The 20,307-nt window shown below is 38.3% G+C and overlaps 1 protein-coding gene across 2 annotated transcripts in view; it reads left to right on the top strand.

Annotated features, from left to right (window-relative positions):
• Positions 1-20,307, top strand: part of LOC149312621 (semaphorin-3D) — a 173,049-nt gene that overhangs the window by 77,098 nt on the left and 75,644 nt on the right. For both annotated transcript variants that reach the window (XM_089525017.1, XM_089525016.1), the window contains exons 4-7: positions 5,244-5,306; positions 8,698-8,817; positions 11,128-11,221; positions 18,967-19,095. In XM_089525017.1, the coding sequence (XP_089381143.1) occupies positions 5,244-5,306; positions 8,698-8,817; positions 11,128-11,221; positions 18,967-19,095 (406 nt within the window). The remainder of the gene's footprint in view (positions 1-5,243; positions 5,307-8,697; positions 8,818-11,127; positions 11,222-18,966; positions 19,096-20,307) is intronic.

Genomic DNA, 20,307 nt, shown 5'->3' with positions numbered 1-20,307 from the left:
ATATCCACTTCTTGAGGGGCATACCCGGCCTAATGGGACAACTAATGCTGGCAATACTTCCAGAACTTATAACTTAGGTACTTCCAGGTAATCAAGTATTGATGATTTCATTAACATGTGAGACATAACACTTTGTTGGACCCTTTATACCCTTCCCCATTACTGAAAGGGATTAATGCTTAGTTTAGTGACCAAAATGTTTTCCCCTATTTCACTTTATCTTTCCATTTAATTTTCCATTATCCATTACAAAACTGTCATATTTTTATTATAAAAGTTGGGAAGTTCACCTAGCAGTCATCGCTTTAGTTTTCAAATCTTGAATCATATCTTATAGGTAAAAAAGCTCTCTCTTTCTCTCTCATTCACACAGACACAGAGAGATCTATCATTGTTATGGAGTAATGTTTGCCAAACTATGTCTAATAGAAAGCTGTCAGTATGAACTATGAGTACTTGGGGTGGTGGTGAGAGTTTTATTTTGCCGTCAGCGGTTTAAACCACGGAGTATGGGATCCAGATGCTTGCATGATAAACCTTTTACATACAACGCTGGTATAACTGAAAAAATTGAAATCTTTTTAATATAATCAAAAAGTGTTTGGTATAGCACAGATTTATTTTATTTTCCACAAAAAGAAGAATGTATGGAAAGTGTATTGGTTCATTTAAGAATAAATATTTTTTGTGATTATTCCAGACAGTGTGTTTAAATATGATGTGAAGTGGAGAATAAATACATTTAAATTGCCCATTTAGATAATGCTCTGGGTATTCTGTGATAATTCAGCCATAGTTTAACAAGAACAATAATGAGATGTGTGTGTGGGTTTTTTTTTTTTTTGTGCATTTATTTGCTTTTTTTTCTTAGTATTTATATGGCACCTTTTAGAGTGAATGAAACACTGTTCATATTCTGACTCAGTAACTGTTGTAACAATATTGAATGGTAGATAAATATTATTATCTTCAGGTTATAGCTTAGCATAGAATAGAGAAGATCAACCTGGACCAGGCTACAACAAAGTAATATACAACCCTTGGGTCCCTTCTGGGAAAAAGTTAGCATACAAATGAAAAAAAATAACACATATAAAACAAATATAGGGATCATGTATCTAACAAAACTGCTGTATATATGTGTGCACAAGCTGACCTCATGTCAAGGGCAGGTTTTGGGGCTGAAATCATTTTGATATGACCCATAGACAACTCAAGGGTAAAACTTAGAAATATGTAACAAAGGATCTAAAAGAAAAAACATAACTTCCATCCCTCCTTCTTCTCCAAACCTCTCCCAACCACATAACACCACTTCTCTGGTTTTGGAGAAGAAGGTTTAAACATAATAATAATAATAATAATAATAATAATTTGTTTTATTTATATACCGCTATTCCAAAGATCATAGCGGTCAACAGCAAGTAAGCTAATTAGCAAGTAAGCTAATTTGCCCCCAACAGTCTGGGTACTCATTTTAGCGACCTCGGAAGGATGCAAGCCTGAGTCGAGCTTGGGCCCTTTTGCTGGTCTTGAACTCGCAACCTTGTGGTTTTGAGTGAATGGCTGCAGTACAGGCATTTAACCACTGCGCCACCAGGGCTCCTAAACATCAGCTTGAAAAGGGAAGGAACTGGAGGGAAGTGGGGTTTGGTGGTCAGAGAGAAAGAAGGAGCATGAGGAGAGTAGGTTTTAACATTGGATTGAGAAGAAAAGGAAATGGGGGGAAATGGGATGTTTGGTTGTCAGGGAGATCTAGAGAAAGAGGAGGAGGATGCAGAGAGAAGATTTTAACATCACAGTAAGGTTAACCACCTCTTTCACACATACTCCCTACTTTACCTTTCTAAGTGGTATTACTGTATTGGCCCATATATAAGTGAACCCAGTATTTTAGGGTCAATTTTTGGGAATACATTTTTTGACTTGTAGTCAAGTATATATGGTAAGCATATGACCAAATGTCATTTTGCTCAAAGGTCCTCTAGCGCCAATTAGAGGAATTGAGGGAATTCGATCTCTGCAAACTCTAAATTCAACTGATCCATACTTCCTCTCTATGTAGCTTAGAACATTGGATTCTGTACTTCTGCAAACACTGCAAGATAGTTCTTTGCTAAAAAAATGTATCAAACGTATCAAAATGCTTTTTAGTAAGAAAAATTGAAGGGAGAAGAAATTTATAGATGCTGATTTTATGTTGAAACATGTTTAGAGTTAGATTAATTTAGAAGAAAATGTTTATTAAAATATTAATGTGATAAAATATGCTGAAGTCTGCAGATGCAAAACTGACATGGACTAGAAGTACTGTATAGTGATCAGTCATCCCTAATGTAAAGTCAAAGGCTTTCATGGCCGGCATCCATATTTTTTTGTGGGTTTTTCGGGCTATGTGCTCATGTTCTAGAAAAATTTCTTCCTGACGTTTCTCCAGCATCTGTGGCTGGCATCTTCAGAGAACTGATGCCAGCCACAGATGCTGGCGAAATGTCAGGAAGAAACTTTCTGGAACATGGCCACATAGCCCGAAAAACCCACAAAAAACGATAGTCATCCCTAACTTAAATCCACTTTAGTAGCTGTTCTTTGTAGAGCTGGGCAGATTAAGAGTTTCAGTAATGTAAGCCACGTTGTTCTCATTATCGGACACCACTAGGACGAAAATGCTTTGGCAAGTGGTGGATGTCTAAGCAGTTATTTCATGGCACAATTGCTGTTTCATCTCCAAGACTCTGTGTCAAAGCATCATATACACTGCAAAATGTTGCTGAAACAGTAAGAAATAAGCAAGCAAACCATCTGTAAATTAATGTTTAACATTTCCAAAGTTGATTCCAAAGACAAGTGGATTTCACTGTTGCAGACTCCTAGATGCTTGCAACCTTTCCAGGGTAGGAAATATGACAACACATTCTCTGATCAGCTTCTGCAGCTCTTAGTTTCCCTTGGCTGTGGTTAGGGACACTCAGGGATAAATTACAGCTTTTGTTTACAGTTTTCCAGCAGTCTGTCTATTTGTGATAAGCTTCTCTCTGAGGTTTATCACAGGCTGTTACTACAGAGCAGCAAATGTTAAGTACTGTAAAAGGTAAACTGCTGTTCTCAGCTCTTTTAATTCTGTAGTGAACCCACTGGGATCTAGGAGTGCACAGGTCTTTTGGCAACCTGCCTACCTATCTATGTACCTTGAGGTGGATTTATAGGTCTGGCTTTCAGGGTGTTGGTTATAAAGTTGTCTCTGCCCTTCCATCTTTCTTTTTAATTATTCTTTGAAGTTGCCCCCTTGATTGCAATATATGTACCTCTCCTGCTGATTTTTGTATATATCAAACTCACTTAAAAGACTCCCTTGCTTGAAAGGTACTCCCCAGTAGCAAATAAGTGTCAAAATGTGGTGATTGTGCTGTGCTATGTTTAGACTGACTGTGGTTTGCATTGGCTGGGTGCCACCCATCTTTGCCTCCAGGCTTCCCTCTGTTTGAGGAAACAGCACACATTGGGAGCTGCAAGGGTCTGAAGTGTGTCCTTTGTGCTCCTCAGAATCTAGAATTATATGACCAAATACATTCCATCACAGGTAGACACTAGGGACTAATGCAGTAAATTAGAATATTAAGTGTTTGTCTGCAAATGATACTAGTATAAACACTTTTGAAGTAAGATAGCTGGAAAACACAACTCTTTGACATTTAATGGATATAACTGTCTGACATGGGAAATGGGACTGTCGCATAAATTCAGATTGTTTTAGTATTTAAGCCTCCCAAAGTAAATCCAAATATTCAGCCTTATGAATCTAGTGAAAATAGGTGCTTGCCAAAAGATGATAGGGTAGTTTGGGTATTGTATAGTTGACCAAAGAAGTATTTCAACCAGTGCAGTTAATGTTATAATACTGATGTGCTGAGCTTTTCTGTGCGCTTATCAAAATATACAATTGGTTCAGACATGTCTCTTAGAAATGGTCGCAACAAACCACCAGTATTGTGGTCTGTGTTGTTTCCAGCTTGCCCACAAAAATTACTCTCCCAAGTTAATGGTAAAACCACAGTGATAGAATATGGTATGATTCTGTTCCTTAACTATCATATTAAAAAAGGCATCTAAAAACATTTAATATATGTATTTTGAAATATGACTAATTGCATGTTTTTGTGAGAGGCCATACTGCTCAGGAGGGTAAGCAAGGATTCAAGTTATTATCTCTGTGGAATTGCTAGTATGACCCACCCATGTCTGTCGTAATGAGTACACTATCGGAGAGCAGCAAACGTCTGACCAGCTGCCAACATGCAGGAACTTTAAGTGCTAGGCGCCTCAACCACATCTGGCCAAAGAGATAAAATGGATTGAATCCCCAGGAACCTTCTTTTGCATAAGCTGTTTTGCTCTCCCACTCTGTACACAGAGGTTATGGATCATATTCATAGATTATACTTCAAGAGTCATAGATAATAAACTCTTACATCTTAGAAGAGTGTGAATTTTGGATTGGGACAGAAAATCCTATTAATTGCATAACTGTTCATCTTGAGACTCAGAGCATCTTGTTATTTTAAAAACCAATGCTCAGAAACAGAAACGGATGCTCATTTGCTTTTCTTTTTCAAAAATATTATGTGATTTCTTCTTCTAGAGATTTGTGTTAAGAGGTGAAGGAGTGTTTTTCAAGCAAAGACTTTCCCCATTCCTTTTAAGGGTTTCTTATTTGTTGTTTTTCAGAATAATGAACATTTAGAAATTCTCTTTATACATAAAATTTAGCAAGGATTATGAAAGCCAAATAAAGCAAAACAAAACAAAGAACAAACAAGGGCTACAAGTATAGTATAGTATAGTATAGTATAGTATAGTATAGTATACTTTCATTGTGAAATGAAAAGACACTAAATTTGAAAGGCTTTGATCTACAGTTGGACAGTTGTGTAAATTTCTAAGAGGCCGCCTTCTCCTCTGTTGTGTATCCCTCACACTCATTTTCATGAATTTCAACACCATTTTTAGAGAGGGAAGAAAAATCTCCTTAAACCTAATGCCAATCCCATCCTGCATGTCATGCTGTGCCTGCAAGGAATGTCAGAGATTAGAACTGGATAGGATCCCAAGTTATTGCTGTGATTTCATTGAAGGAAGGGGAGAAATGCAGATCTGGCAGATAAATAACTTGAGTATGTTAATACTTTGACATGAAGTGTCATAAAATGTACCGATCATAAAAGCTTTATCTTAATCCATTACAGATATTTTGGCCAGCAGCAAGGGAGAAGGTGGACCTGTGCAAACTAGCTGGGAAAGATGCTCATGTAAGTACCATCATTCTATAAATTGTGTTTGTGTTTATGGGTGAAGGCTCAGGATGAGGAAAAGACTTGCAGTTATTGAGATGTTGTTTCAAGACAATTTGTCAAAGCAAGGCAAGCCATCATGTTGACTGTGAGACTTTGCAGCTTCAAGAACAAGATTCCCCACTTCATGTTTTCTGCATTCTGCACAAAAATCTGAAAATGTGTACCTTTCCCCTTTATTACCCTTTCACACAGCAGCAAGATGGTTTGATTGATCACAAAGATCCAAAAGGAATATTACTGCTTTTTTCTTTTAGTTGTGTATAGTCTCAGCTTCTGCCAACCTAATGGATTGACAGCATGTAAAAGTGCAAGTAGTAAATAAGTACCACTTTGGTGGGAAGGTAACAACGTTCTGTGCAGTCATGCTGGCCACTTGAATACTGGAACCATCTTTGGACAAAGCAGGCTCTTCAGCTTAGTAATGGATGTTTGAGCAGTGCCCCCTACAGCCAGACATTACTAGACTTTCATGTCAAGTGGAAACCTTTACCTTTACTTTAAAGTCAACAGTTACTACATTGTTTAATTTTGCACATTTTAGAAAAATGCACGAAAGCTAGCCAAAAATTGGCAAAATTTATCAAGTACCAGTATCTCCAATAGATAAATAAACACATGAATTAAATCTTGCCATTCTATAATGAGACAAATACTTTCTGAATGCAGCAAGTCAGGACTTAGATCTCTAGTGCTGGTTAATATCTATTTATTAATACAGATATTAGCATTTGTGTTTGTGTGGCTAATGGTTGTGGTGATGGTCATGATCATGATCCTCTTTTTACTTTTTATTTACATCCTGCCTTTTCCCTCAATACCAGTACTTATGTGAGACTGGAGAGTTACCTTAAAGACCCCTTTGAGATGCAATATGCTTTCATGTATGTTCAGTTTGGCTGTGCTATCTAAGTATCAAAGATAAGAGTCCCATCTGTTGTCTCATTACAAAAGTGTAGACTATGCCTTTTCCTCTATAGCAGTAAATGGAAACCATTCAATCTTTCAGGGGTCACTTAGGACATCCATGCAGATGAGGTAGGGTTTTTTAGGGAAACTATTGAACTTAATACTGGCAAGATTACCGCATACGATAATAACCAACTGTTATAATATATTAGAAGTAGTGCTGTTGTTAGCCATGTTGGTTGTCATTCTTCTGAATATCTCCATTTCAATGACACCATAAAAGGAAATAGAACTCTTTTATAGGCATCATTATGGGGAAAACAGTTGGGGTTCCCATCTCCCCTTCACTTCAGTATTGTCTCCAGAAATGTATACTGACATGTAGTCTACATAGAGGCATGTAGAAAAACAGTGGCCTACTGTAAATCTGCCTTCAAAAATGTTTAGTAAGGAAAGAACCAAATGAAAATTCATTGCTGAGACTGACACCATTTATCATATACCTCTCCATCCCCATCACCAATGAGCTTTTCAAATGCTTCTCCCCACGCTCTTCCAAAGTGCCCCCCCCCCCCCGGCATTCTCTCTCCCACCTATTTCCATTTTTCAGTGGAAAAACTTTGGAAAAACGTGATGATGCTACGATCTGACAAAATTCTGGGAGAATATGACTGGCCAATGATGAATAATTGGTCCATAGAAAACAAACTTTGATAAGGCAGGATTTTGACTTACTCTCGTTTGTAATGAGCAGTTTCTAATGAATATTACAACTCAACAAACTGCAACGAGGCTAAACGATGATGTTTCAGGGACACCATGCTCTGAACCAAAGTAGGAAGGGTAGTTACTTATATGTGGCAACAGTTGATAATGATGGTGAGGAAGAGTATTCATTATCAAATGGAGCTTGTTGATCTCCATAGTTCACTATAAGCCCTTGGAAGTCAACAGAAGCAGTAACTTATGCAGTTTGCTGTTTTCATCTCTGGCTTTTTTTTTTTTTAAGCCAGTTTCTGAGAGTAATGTGCTGAGCTCAGTTTGATAATTTCTGGATTAATATTGCAGTCCTCCCTCCATTGGTGGACTTGCCATCTGCAGATTTAACCATCTGTGGATGGCAAGCTCTCATTTTGCTTAATGGCGGCGTGTGCATACGACTGTAGTGGCGGCCCATGCAGTCACTGTACTGCTGTTAATTTTAATGGGACTTGAGCATGCACGGATTTTGGTATCAATGGGAGGGGGTGAACTAATCCCCCGCAGATACGGAGGCCCGACTGTATAGCCATCTGTGGACAGCTGACATTTGTTAAGACTTCTGATGCTACTTTATACAGAACTGTGCTAACAGGTAGTCAGAGACATGAGAGAAAGTAATTGGGGTTACAGCTTGTTGTTGTGTGCTCTCAAGTTGTTTCTTACTTATGGTTATCTTAAGGTGAACCTATTACAAGGTTTTCTTGCCAAGATTTGGTCAGAGGTTTGCCTTTGTCCTCCTCTGAGGCTGAGAGAATGTTGCCCAAGATCACCTAGTGAGCTTCTGTGGCTGAGTGGGGATTGGTGTCCTGGTCTCCAGAATGATAGTCCATGCTCAAACCACAACTCTATGCTGGCTTTACTGTTTAAATTTTAATTAAGCATGACAGGAACTGAATGTTTTAATGTAAAATACATGTAGAATTTCCAAACTGTGAGCTTGGGAAGTGTATTTTGTTGGCCTACAATTGCTGGAATTCCTGAAACAGCACTGATCATGATGTCTAGAGTCTGGAAGCTGTAGTCCAGAAGTTAACTTTTATAAGCTAGAACTGTGCTTCCTTAACCCTCTTTGGGAGGAACTGTGCTTTACGCTACTATTTTCCCCATCTTTACCATCTGTCACTGCTACACCACTTTCCCCATCATTACTAGACACATACAGTGGCTCAGTATGGATGTCATGAACTACCACAATTTTCCATCAAATTCAGGAATCAAGCTTTCAAATCTATAGTAGGCAGTGTAGCTCTGAGGCAATATTTTGCTTTTATTTTCTGCCGATTTAATTTCATAAGCTTATAAATTCCCTTTTGTCCTCATGGTACAGCTGCCTTGGGCATGTAGCATTGCCTTTTTGATTCAGACATTAAGCTTAAAACAATGATTTGTGATTTGGAAGTCTTCCCAATCATAGATCATGGTTCATCAATTCAAATACCAAGCCACTATTAAGTATGATTATAGTATGACATAAAGCTGGGTGATGTATACTGTTTTAAAAATAATAAACATCATCTAAAGGGTTATAATCTTAAAAGGTTAGTGAAATTTCTCCATGTTATTAACACAGTCCTGGAAACTGTGGACTGTATCTACCTGGTCACTGAATGGCTGAATGCTGTGTTAATTTTACACTGCAGATAATGATAAACGGTTTCTTCCCTTCTTTTCACATTAGACAGAATGTGCCAACTTCATCAGAGTCCTTCAGCCTTACAACAGGACTCATGTTTATGTCTGCGGTACAGGAGCTTTCCACCCAGTCTGTGGCTACATAGAGCTTGGAACACACAAAGAGGTAATTTAATCCATTCCCAAATGGTGCATGACAAGGAATGGCTCTAAGTTTTCCTAGCATCCATCATTTCCTTAAAAATTTGGTCTATGGCTGTATAAAAAATGATCTCACAGCCCCTTATACAAACAACAGGGCAACATTAAGTTTTTACCAGTTGTGTTAGAATTCATGTTCTCACACTTTTTGATGTGTGCGTATTACATGTTGGCAAACCACTGTGCTCAAATGAGGTGATTAATATGGTTTTACATAGGTTTGCTTTTTCAGTTGATTGATTGTGTAATGAGCGCAGTTCAGTCCAGATGCCTTACAGGACCTTTCTCCAGTAGGCAATGGCAGTGTATTTAAAAGAATCCCATCAGGTCCATTTCAGTGGGTAGTGCAATGCAACGCATACAGTGTCCAACAGTAGAAACTGGGACATGCACTCCATTTTAATTCCCTGCTGAATCATGAATCTCTGTGGATCTCTCTCTGTACTTCATAAGTTGCACAGTAAGCCCACATTATTGGGGATCTAGCCAATGCTTTGCCCCATATTAGTCAATGGCAGTGCATGGGCACATAACCACCCATTGACTAATATGGGCTTGATGACCTGTTTTTTCCCATCCACTCAGGGGGACGGGACAGGATGGAACCAAACCTCTGTGGATGGAAAGGAATCGCTGTAATTTGTGTACATTAATGAGAACTGTAAAGAATATCACAACACTAATATGTAATAATGCAATTATTTCATGTCACTAGTAAACAACTGTTACAGAAAGTAGCAATTCTGCTGCCATCAATATTAAATGATAATATTAAATAAACGTCAAAGGATTTCACGGCTTGAATCTATAGGGGGTTTTTTTTGGTGGAATTTTGGCCATGTGGCCATGTTCTGAAAGAGTTTATTCCTGATGTTTCATGAGCATCTGTTGCTGGCATTTTCTGAAGATGCCAACCACAAATGCTGGCGAAACGTCAGGAATAAACTCTTCCAGAACATGGCCACATAGCCCCCAAACACCACAAAAATAAATAAATAAATAAATAAATAATGAATGAATGAATGAATGAATGAATAACTGCAAAGAAAAAACTGACTTTCAACTCTGTTCAATATAGATTGATTAATTAATTAATTAATTAATTAATTAAGTCCCAGCTTCTACCAACCTAGCAGTTTGAAAGCATGCAAATACAAGTAAGATAGATAGGTACCACTACTCAGTAGGAAAGTAACAGTGTTTGGTGCAATCATGTTGGCCACATGACCACCAGAGCAGTCCGTGGACAATGCTGGCTCTTCGGCTTAGAAACGGAAATGAGCACTGCCCCTTACAAGGAGATATTCATGTCAAGGCACTACCTTTACCTTTACCTAATCTAAACAGATGGCCATTTTTAAACTGGAAGTGTACTGGCAGCCAGTGCAATTCCTTCAGAACTGGTTTTATATAGTATCTGAATGGAATCTCAGTGAGTTGTCCAGCTGTTGCATTTTGCCATAGCTGTAGATTGCAAGTTATCTTCAAGGAAAGCCCTGTGTAGTGTGCATTAGAGTACTATAAGTTATCAGTATCAGATTACAGTGGCTAAGTTCTCCTTGTCCAGGAAAAGCTGTGGCTGGTGGACCATTTGAAGCTGGTCCAAACACTCTAAGCCACTGAATCTGTCTAGACTTCCAGTGACAAAGCTCTTTTGGAGTATCCCAGACTATGCACCTGATCCTTCAGGAGGAATGTAATTCCATCCAGGCAAGGAATTTATCCAATTCCCAGACCTGAAAATTACCAGTCCTCAGAACCTCTGTCTTATTGGGATTCATCTTCAGTTTATAAGCCACCATCCATCCTATTACACTGCTCCAGTACCTTTACAGCCCCAGTTGACTCAGAAGAGAAGGAGACATTGGCCCAAAACATATGGGCAAAATGACATGGCTTCAGGTTGTGTTAAGGGCATGTCATTTACATGATACATGCTCTGAATGCATCCTGAAGCCGTGCCAATGGCATGTCATTTCCAAATAAATGGGCCATGAAGGAGCAGATAGAATCCACACCTTCCAGTGGCCCAGTTCAGGACTGTGGTCACCATGGTCCTGGTGCTGGTGCAGTCCCGATGCAAATGGTGCTGGCATGGTCCCAGCATGGTCCTTTTGCCTGTTTGTTTCAGGACATAGATTTAAATGTCACCAGCTTGCTGATAAATGGATCTTTCTATACTATAGTAATATATGGGTTTATACTAGTATATGGGTCTTCTATCTAAAATGAAGCAGTCTCATTTCTGCCTAATACATATGCCTTTTATATACAGGATGTAGTATTCAGATTTGATGCTCAGAACTTGGAGTCTGGAAGACTGAAATGTCCTTTTGATCCTCAGCAGCCTTTTGCATCTGTCATGGCTGGTAAGGTTTTTATTTTTGCTACAATTTCCCATTCACCAAGCTGTGTGGATTTAAGAATTAGATTTCCGTAGTGTCTGCAAACCTGAAGTTTGAATCAAGAAGCTCCAGGCTGAAATGTCCCTTGTTACGTGAACATGCTAGGTGCCAGTCGTACCAGTTTCAACACCTCATTCCAATCTGCAATATGAGCTTGATAATGACATCCTGCATACAAGATTGTTATAAAGATTACAGCAAATTAACATAGAAGTACAGAGACACTGTTGTTTAATGATTTGAGTGTTAAGTGTTGAAAGTGGCATATGTCTAAATCAAAAGAAAAAATATATAATAATAATTTCAAATATCGAAATGAAGGTGGTGATGATAATGATAGTGATAATGATGATTTATGATGACACAATATTTGATGGCATCCTTATAGTCTGTGATACAGTTTGATTGTTGTACACTGCCTAGATAAGAAACTCTGCCCTAATCTGCTCTGAGTTCTTTGGAAGAAGAACAGCATATAACTAAAACAAACCAAGGATGCACAACCATCCCAACTATTTCCCCTGAAAGGAGGGAAGCCTTTATGATTGTTCCATCTAAACACTCACAAAGGCTTGTGTTTTTTCAAATATTTAGTGGAAACGAAAAAGACAATCAGAACATATTATGTTACTGCTGCCTTTTCCCCTTGTCTTGCCCTAAAGGCCCAAAACCTCCACCCCTGGTCCCATATATTGGTTACAGATTGTCTTTTTATTCACTGTATAAACCCACCAAACTGGGGAAAAATAATAAACAAGATGATGTCACAGAGCTGCATAACCAATCAAAGTTGGCTATGTAACATCATTATTAGGGGCAACAAATCTAATCCATAGTAAAGATACTCTTACTTGGTATGGTCACATGGATGTTTTTAGTAGTTCAGATTATTGACTGCTTTCTATAGATTTGAAAACAGCTAATCAGTTTTCATTAAGAAAGCTTCTTAAGAATTGACTAACCCATATGAGCTTCCCTCCATCTAGCACAAGAATGATGCAACAAACACTTTTAAAAATATCAAGTTTATTTTTATCTCATTTCCTATTGTTTCCTTGTATCCTCTTCCTTATTGACTATTTTTAGAAATCTGCAGGAAAATTCTTATATAGTATGTACATCTCTTCCCCTTTCACCCTAATTAATTTGTAAACAATTAATATAGTGCATTTTAGAAGTTATCTCACAAATATATACAAACATATACATACCACAAACATATGATTTTCAACATTTTCTTATTATGCACATTTCTGCATACTTTTTTTGGCTGAAGAACTCCCTCAAAAAATTCTGAGCAGTGTGAATACTGGATAACTGTATTACTAGCCATTTGTTTGTATGGACTGTGCATATTAATTATAGTCACATTTAAATGCAAGCCAAGTGCTTTAAGTATGTTGCTTTGTGTTGATTTTATATTTATGAATTCCAATGGTATTGCTTGTGACACTTCTACGTTAAGTATATTTATGTGGTATATTCATGTGTGCATTATAAACTTGCACAGTTAAAATCCAAGCACGAAACACTGAGTGGAAGTACAATATCTGTCCCTTTCCTGTCCTTGAATATGCTTGGTGGAGTCGGATACTTGCTGTCACGAAATGTTAGAATAATCTCTTCATTTCAACACTTACAATGGCTTCTTTGCATGGTTATTGTTTCACGGCTTCTATGCACTTTCATTTTACTTGTCCTGTCCATCAAGTTGTAAGCCTTAATTAAGATAAGAGAGATGCACCATGACGTTTTTATTTGTATCAGAATAGAAGGTGTATTAAGTTTCTTTGTAGGATCAGTCACAGTGTATTTATAAAAAGAATATGAGTAACTTCAGGCTTTATTCTGAGATAATGAGATTGATGATTCCTAATCGTGACCCTGCCGAGGTCTAAGACTTGCATTATTAAAAAAAACAATAGGGGTTGTCTGTCTTAGTGTGCTCTACCTCTTTTAAATGACCATAAAGCATTCTTTAAAGGATTCCTGAAAAATTCTATCCCCTCTTTTCTTTGAGACAAAGGCAATGATTTATTGTACTGTTTAGTAATTTTCTGAGACACATTGTCCTCTCTCTGAAAAGTCAAAAGGGGATAATATTTCAGTGACTAAATTAGTTGAAGCATTAGGTATCTTTCTATTACAAACTTTGTGGGCTGAAGCTAAGACTTAGGCTTGTAAAATGGCTTCTAGGATTATGTCTGCCAAGCTGAGTGAGGACAGACCAGGATTGTGAGGTCAATTTTGTGTTGTTAGGGCATTATTAAAATCCTGAGGTCCACCAGCTGTGGCCAGGTACAAAATAGTGGCTTAGTGAGGTAAAACTGGATGTAAATTTGTGGTTCAGTAATTGGAGCCAGTTACTCCATGAGCCATACATTGAGATAATGTACATATAAAAGACACATATAAAGCTAAAAATAGTCAATAATAAGTTACAACAGATCAAGGATTCTAACAGAAAATCCACAAATGGCCAACAAAACTGTAAGGAAACCTGGTCAAATGCCAATAATGCTCATAAACAACCATGAGTCACACACATGCATTTCTTGTTTGCAATTTGTAATTTTTTGATATTCAGAGAAATCCAAATGTAAACTTTAAACAGAGAACCCAAATATACCCTGTATTTGCCATTTATATTATTACATTCTGAATATAAAATAAGGAAGGAACAGACCTTTCTATTAGTACTCTTAAAACAGAGTCCCATTTTAAAGCTAAGAAACTGTGAAACCATGGCGGGTTACAGACTGCCGCTTTGTGGCAGTCTGCCGCCGCCGTTTGCTCCGTGCGGGAGCCACAGCAGCCACACCACGCGGCTCCCGCACGGACCAAAAAAGAAGCTCCAAAATGGAGCTTCTTTAAGTGGCGCCTCTATGACGTCACGAGGTGCCAGGGGCGCACTCGCGACGTCATAGACGCCATGACACGTGCGGACGTACAGCGTCTAATACATAAATATGGCGGTGGCTGTGTGGAACGGCCGCTGCCATATTGTACGTACAGAATACGTACATATTCATTACGTACTAAATGGCGGTGTGTAACCCGCCTATGAGCTATACATTGTACCCACTGATCTGACTAGTCAGTTAGCATAGGACATTACACCTGTTGATGATGATAATGTCTTGCTGCTGGTGTTGTTAAACTGTTTGTTAAACCATTCCAGATCTATTGGAAATTCAGAGACATCAGTAGATTCTGATTGAATCTACCTTCTTCACAGCCCCAGTGAAACTGAGTGCTTTACATCATGCTCAAATGAAAATGTGGATATGCACTTCTTGGCTCCCAATTACTTTTAGGCAGGCGTGGACAAGGCTATGGTATTAGATCTGTCTTACCAGACAGATTTCTTTTCCATATGCACTCTGACTCCAGTTCCAGTAGCCATCTTCATTTCCAGTAGTGAACAGCCACTACCTGGAATCTTACCATTATGTCTTTGGATTGAGTTGCAGGCTAGCCTTAATGGTGGGTGAACAGTGTGGTTTCTCTGGACTCCAAGATGAGCAAGACATCCAAATCAGCTGGTTGGTTCACTATTTTTTATAGTACAGTTACTACAATGAGACAAGGCAAAAGTGGGCCAGGGTAAATCATAGGTCAACTTTTCCTCCTAAACATCCATATGTTTGGGGCCTAACTACAAAAATGAGTGTACTGCAACAATAAGTTTCCATCAGGTAGCTTTAAAGTACAAAAGACCCTTGGTATCTGCTGGGGTTTGGTTCCAGGTCCCCCATGGATTCCAAAATTTGTGCATGCTCAAGTCTCATTAAATACACTGATATAGCAAAAAGGTGCCCCAATATAAAATGGCAAAAACAAGGTTTCCTTTGGGAGTTTCTATAAATTTTTGAATATTTCCAAGCTGTGGATGGTTGAATCTGTGGATGAAAAATATGTGGATACAGAGGGCCAGCTGTATGTTTCCTTTTTCAATTTGCAGTTTCATGTCTTTCTTCTAGACACAAAGGCAATGATTTATTGTACTGTTTAGTAATTTTCTGAGACACATTGTCCTATCTCTGAAATGTCAAAGGGGGATAATATTTCAGTACCCCCGAATAAAACAGAACAGGGTTTTATTTGGGGGCAACATTATAAAATACTATAAGCCCTACAGATGATATAAACACAGAAGGAGGGATGTAATTCTTCACTATTATTGTTTTCCATAAGAGACCAAAAAGTAATTATAACAATTTTCTTCAAGCTGCAAGACAGTGTTTTAAAACTGTTTCACATAGAAAACAGATTTTTTTCTTCAGTGATAACTGCATTTTCTGGGCAGAAAAATCACCACCACCACCACCACCACATGTATAAGGCCTTAAATGCTATTTTTCTACAGAAAAAGTTGTTCTCTGCACTTAAAATCCTTGTGCGAATTTTGTGCAGAGTAAGACCTGAACTAGGAATATTCCTGTTGTTTCAGGATTCTTCTCATCAGAGTTTCCTGACATTTGAGAAAAATTTTCTTGATGACTTTTCCATTATTTTAAAATATTCTTGCCATCCCTGTACTTCAGTCACCACAGTCAATAAACAGTGAACTATCAGTACAATTTGGCAACACTGCAGAACTGGCTGTGGTGGGGAGTGTCCTGAAGGTAGTCCTATCCCATGGCTGGTTGTGGTAGACTTCATGGGGGATTGGCCAGTTTCTGACATCAAATAAATCAGGACCAGCTGAAATTGCAACCATGTGATAAGCTGCTTTATTATTATGCAGTGGCTCATGTGTGATTTGCTCAGCTGTCTCCAAAGCACCACAAACATCTGGAAATTGAGACTTTCATACTTTAATTGAAAGTTGTACAGCAACTTTCCACTACCATGTACAGCTGGAGCAACTTAAAACAGACGCTGTGTGGCAGTGGTAAAGTATAAACCCAGTCCTTAGTCGCCAGCTATTTATATGTGGATAAACTTACCACAAAAGTGGCAAGAACAGATCAGACATAGACAATGTCCAGCCTGAAATGGGATTAAAAGAATCTTGATGTGGTTCACATATGCAAGGTACTCACTACTTCTGAGCTGCACACATGAACAATTGCCATTGTGAACTGGGCCGTATGCCAGTAGAGCAAGCACTATTGGGGCTGAATGTGAAGGGGGACACTGTCATAAACTAGGAAGACCTTGAAGGATGGAGGGGATTAGACTGACTACAGAAAGCAATCAATTAGGTTATCTCTTCCTTTGAAAAGGAATCTCAAGGGAGAGTACTTCCCTTTTCCCCCACCCCTGAAGAGGAGGCTCTGTCCTTAACCTTTCTTTCTGCATCTCCACTTCAGAATGATCTGTAACCCAACACAATAATGTCTGCCAATGCCTGAAGATTCAGGAGACATTCCCACCCTTGCCACAGTATATGTCTTCTACATATGATACAGGACAGTTAATTTCCAATTAGTTTCTTTCCAGGAAATGGGGATGCCAAAGGAAGTCTAATTCTATCTTGTATTATTATCTATTGTTTTATATGTATTTTGTAGAATGTACGTCATTGGCAGGTTTCACTTTTATCGATTTTATTGTTTGTATTTACAGTGCTGTGTAAATCTACAGTGCTATATAAATAAAGTATAACAACAACAACAGTGCTGATGATAATAATAATTGTAAAGTGTGCCAGGGTAACTAGAAGTAAGGGAAGTGGAAAGAAACAAGAAGACCAGAGAGAATGAAATCAGTGAGTTATGAGAGATCTGGGAGAAGAAATGTTTGTATAAAATGAAACTGATATAGTACTGCTTACAGAGATTTTAAAATTCCTGCCAAATGGAAATGAAGCTCTCTAGGTGTTTGCTGTAACGTTTTAAAATGTGTCCCAATGTTTTTCCCATTGTCACCTGGCAGGGAAATTGAAAATGCAGAACACTTTTCCCCCTTCAACCAACAACAGTTATGCTTCTGCAAAAGTGAGAAGCAAGTTTTTGCACAGGCATGCATATACATAGACAGAGAAAGATTTCCTTTCTTTCATTTCATCTATGAAATCATCTTGTTTTTCTCAAACTTCTTCAAACATAGTAGAAATCCATGCTATCACTGCTGCAGAAGCTGAAAGAAATGGTAAAATTTGGTGTGAGGAGACATAATTTTTAAAGAAGGCTCTAGCCTTCCTTTAGTATAAATATCCAATGTAGCCACTGTTCTACAGATGGAGAGATAGGCACCTTCTCATGGTATAAATCAATCTCTATGAGCCATTTGTTCAGTGCTGCTAGATCTAGGGTATCTTGCTAAAGCCTTCAAAACAGATAGATTGCCTAGGATTCAATTGCTAACTGAATATTTAAAGTCAAAGTGAAATCAATTTGTCTTCTATATTACTGTTAATAGCAGGGGAGTATTATGTACCTTAAGTGATTTCTATGGTTAATATGACACCAAAGCATAGATGTTTCTTCTAGCTGGTGATATCTATGGCAGTTTCTCCATGTAATTTGTTGCTAGAGATGCTCTCCCTCTGCTTCTTTCTTCTACAGCAAAATTTATCTCAAGTACTGGAACTTGTTTGGTGTCCCCCCCCCCCTTCAAATGCTTCACCTGAAGCATCTGAATTCACTGTTCCTCCAGGGGTCACATGGAGAAGACATGAACCAGCCTTGGGAAAGGAAAAGAAACTTGAATAATGAAACATGAAAATATATCTGTACAGTTGGGCTATTTTAAAGTATTTTCTTATTGACTTTACTAAGGGCACTCTCAGGAACACACAGCACTTTTTATACCACTGTAATTTTATCTTCTTTTAGCAATATGTATCCTTAAAGCGATTCACAGGAGATAAGAAATGTGCAGGAGATCAAAGAACAAACCAAGTGCTGAAAGGGCCTTGTCATCAGAGGTTAAAGCAGGGATGGGCTGCCTTTTTTCAAAACCCTATTTATTTATCAGTCACTGAGTATGTCTGTCAGCTGGCAGACATTAATTACACCATTCATTCTTCACTGTGTCTTTCACCTTACAGAGTATGCAGTGATCATTGAATGAAGGAACCATCTTGTCAAAAGCTGCCACTTTTTATTGTCCAGATCTGTTTGTTTTCAAAAAGAAAGTATCATAGAAGATCCAGAATGTAAATGCATGAGAGTTACTGGGTTTTATAAGGAAATATTCCTTCTCCAGAGACCATTAGATGTGATACTGAAACTGTAAGAGCTGCACACAGCAGAATCAATAGAACGCTGTCCCCTACTCTACCTGTAATATCAAATAAAATTAACCTTATATGTTTTTTTGATATAATGTAATTCTTCACCTCAAGTCCACATCATAAGCTGTTCAAAACATGTGTCTTTAATGCTGGAATTTCAGTGGCACAGCAGCAAATTCAGCAGGGACAGGGACAGTGAATATAAGCGAATGCTTGCATGTTGCCCCACCTCTGGTGATGTACAGAAGCAGTATGCTTCTGAATCCCAGATGCTGGAAATTAAGAAAAATGACCTTCATGCCCAGGATGAATTTTCCAAGAAACATTTTCATGGTCACTGTTTAAAACAGAATACTCACTGATCCAGGAGCAAGACTTTCCTGCCAACCACCACCACAACAACAACCACAAATAATGTGAAACAACATGTGTATTCAAACCCTCATGCCTCTTTGAGGAACATCTATGCAATAAGATGTGTATATCTAATAAAAATGCCATTCTATCTGTGGGCTTTCTGCAGATGAATACCTGTATTCTGGGACTGCCTCTGATTTCCTTGGTAAAGATACAGCTTTGACACGTTCTCTCGGCTCATCACAAGACCACCACTACATCAGGACTGATATTTCTGAACATTACTGGCTCAGCGGTAAGCAGCAAAGCACGTCACTGTTGAATGTGTTATGTCTATCTAGCTGGTCTGTCTTAGCGCATAGTACTGTACAGACATGTATCAATTGCAGCCAGCAGCAATTTGGTGGTAGCTGCTGGCTTCAGCATCAAAAATGCTGTGTTTTATTTTTGACTTTAAAGGAACTACCCTTACTAACACATGGACCTTTGGATAGTTAATTTAAAGTATAGAATAAAAGCTAGAGTTGATTTTCTACTCCGTTGTCATGGAAGCTATCAGCAGACATTACCTATTTTCTACTAGAGGTTAAGGCCTTTTGTGGGTACTTTGATAAACCTTTGGAAAACTCAGGCAGACTGTTTTCCCATTCACTCCATTTCAGGGATAGTTCTATGTTCATACGTGGCACGGCAATATCTCTGAAATAGCTAACAAGCTACTGCTGAACTGATGGGAATGCTATGTAAATTTGCGCTCCCGTGAGTGCACAAGGAGCCTCCAGGACAGTTTATAGCACTTGCTATATATATAGTACTTAGAAAATATTAACCTGGGACTGGTATATTTCAAAAGCAAAACATACATTTCTGAGCTGTCTATGATGTACTTGCCACCGTCTTGACTCATCGTTCAATGGGTCTGTTTTACTATGGGATAATCAACAGGGTTCAAACCATAGCATGTGTTTGCTGGAACCAGAACATGCTTGATGACACCAAAACCAATGTGGCACTTGAGACTAGCAACAGAGTAGAGACCAGTATATGTCTGTGTTATCCGCACATTGTTTCATCCTCCTTTGGGGCTGGGTACATTCTTCTAAATTCATGCTAGTGAGGAAGAAGGAGCAAGGATTATTAAATCCTAGGGATGACATAATAATCCAATGGATTTAAAGGATATTTTAGTTCTGCTGCTGTGGATAATAGTCCCAATACTATCATTCAATTTATCTGGTAGTTTACTTTCTGCTGAAGAAAACAAGAGAGACCAGCAACTACATGTGTGAATGCTTGTGCAAGTTGTTCATATGTTTACAAAAAGTCACACATCCAGATTTGTTCGTATATTTTGGATACAAAAGAAATTTGTTCCTGGGGTTCCTTTTAAAAATGATATCCAAGACAATTCATATAGTATTTGTGGATGTCTGTGGAGTAGAGATGCAGAAAATTCAGAAAAGAATGAAGAAGTTTACCTTTCTGTAGGGGGAAAAAAGCAACTTCA

This window comes from Sceloporus occidentalis, unplaced genomic scaffold (genome assembly GCF_023333645.1).
Source record: "Sceloporus occidentalis isolate IW3139 unplaced genomic scaffold, rSceOcc1.0.p SCAF_5, whole genome shotgun sequence".
Classification (NCBI taxonomy): domain Eukaryota; kingdom Metazoa; phylum Chordata; class Lepidosauria; order Squamata; family Phrynosomatidae; genus Sceloporus; species Sceloporus occidentalis.
Note: the sequence above shows the minus strand (reverse complement) of the source record. Positions and strands in the feature narration are given on the sequence as shown.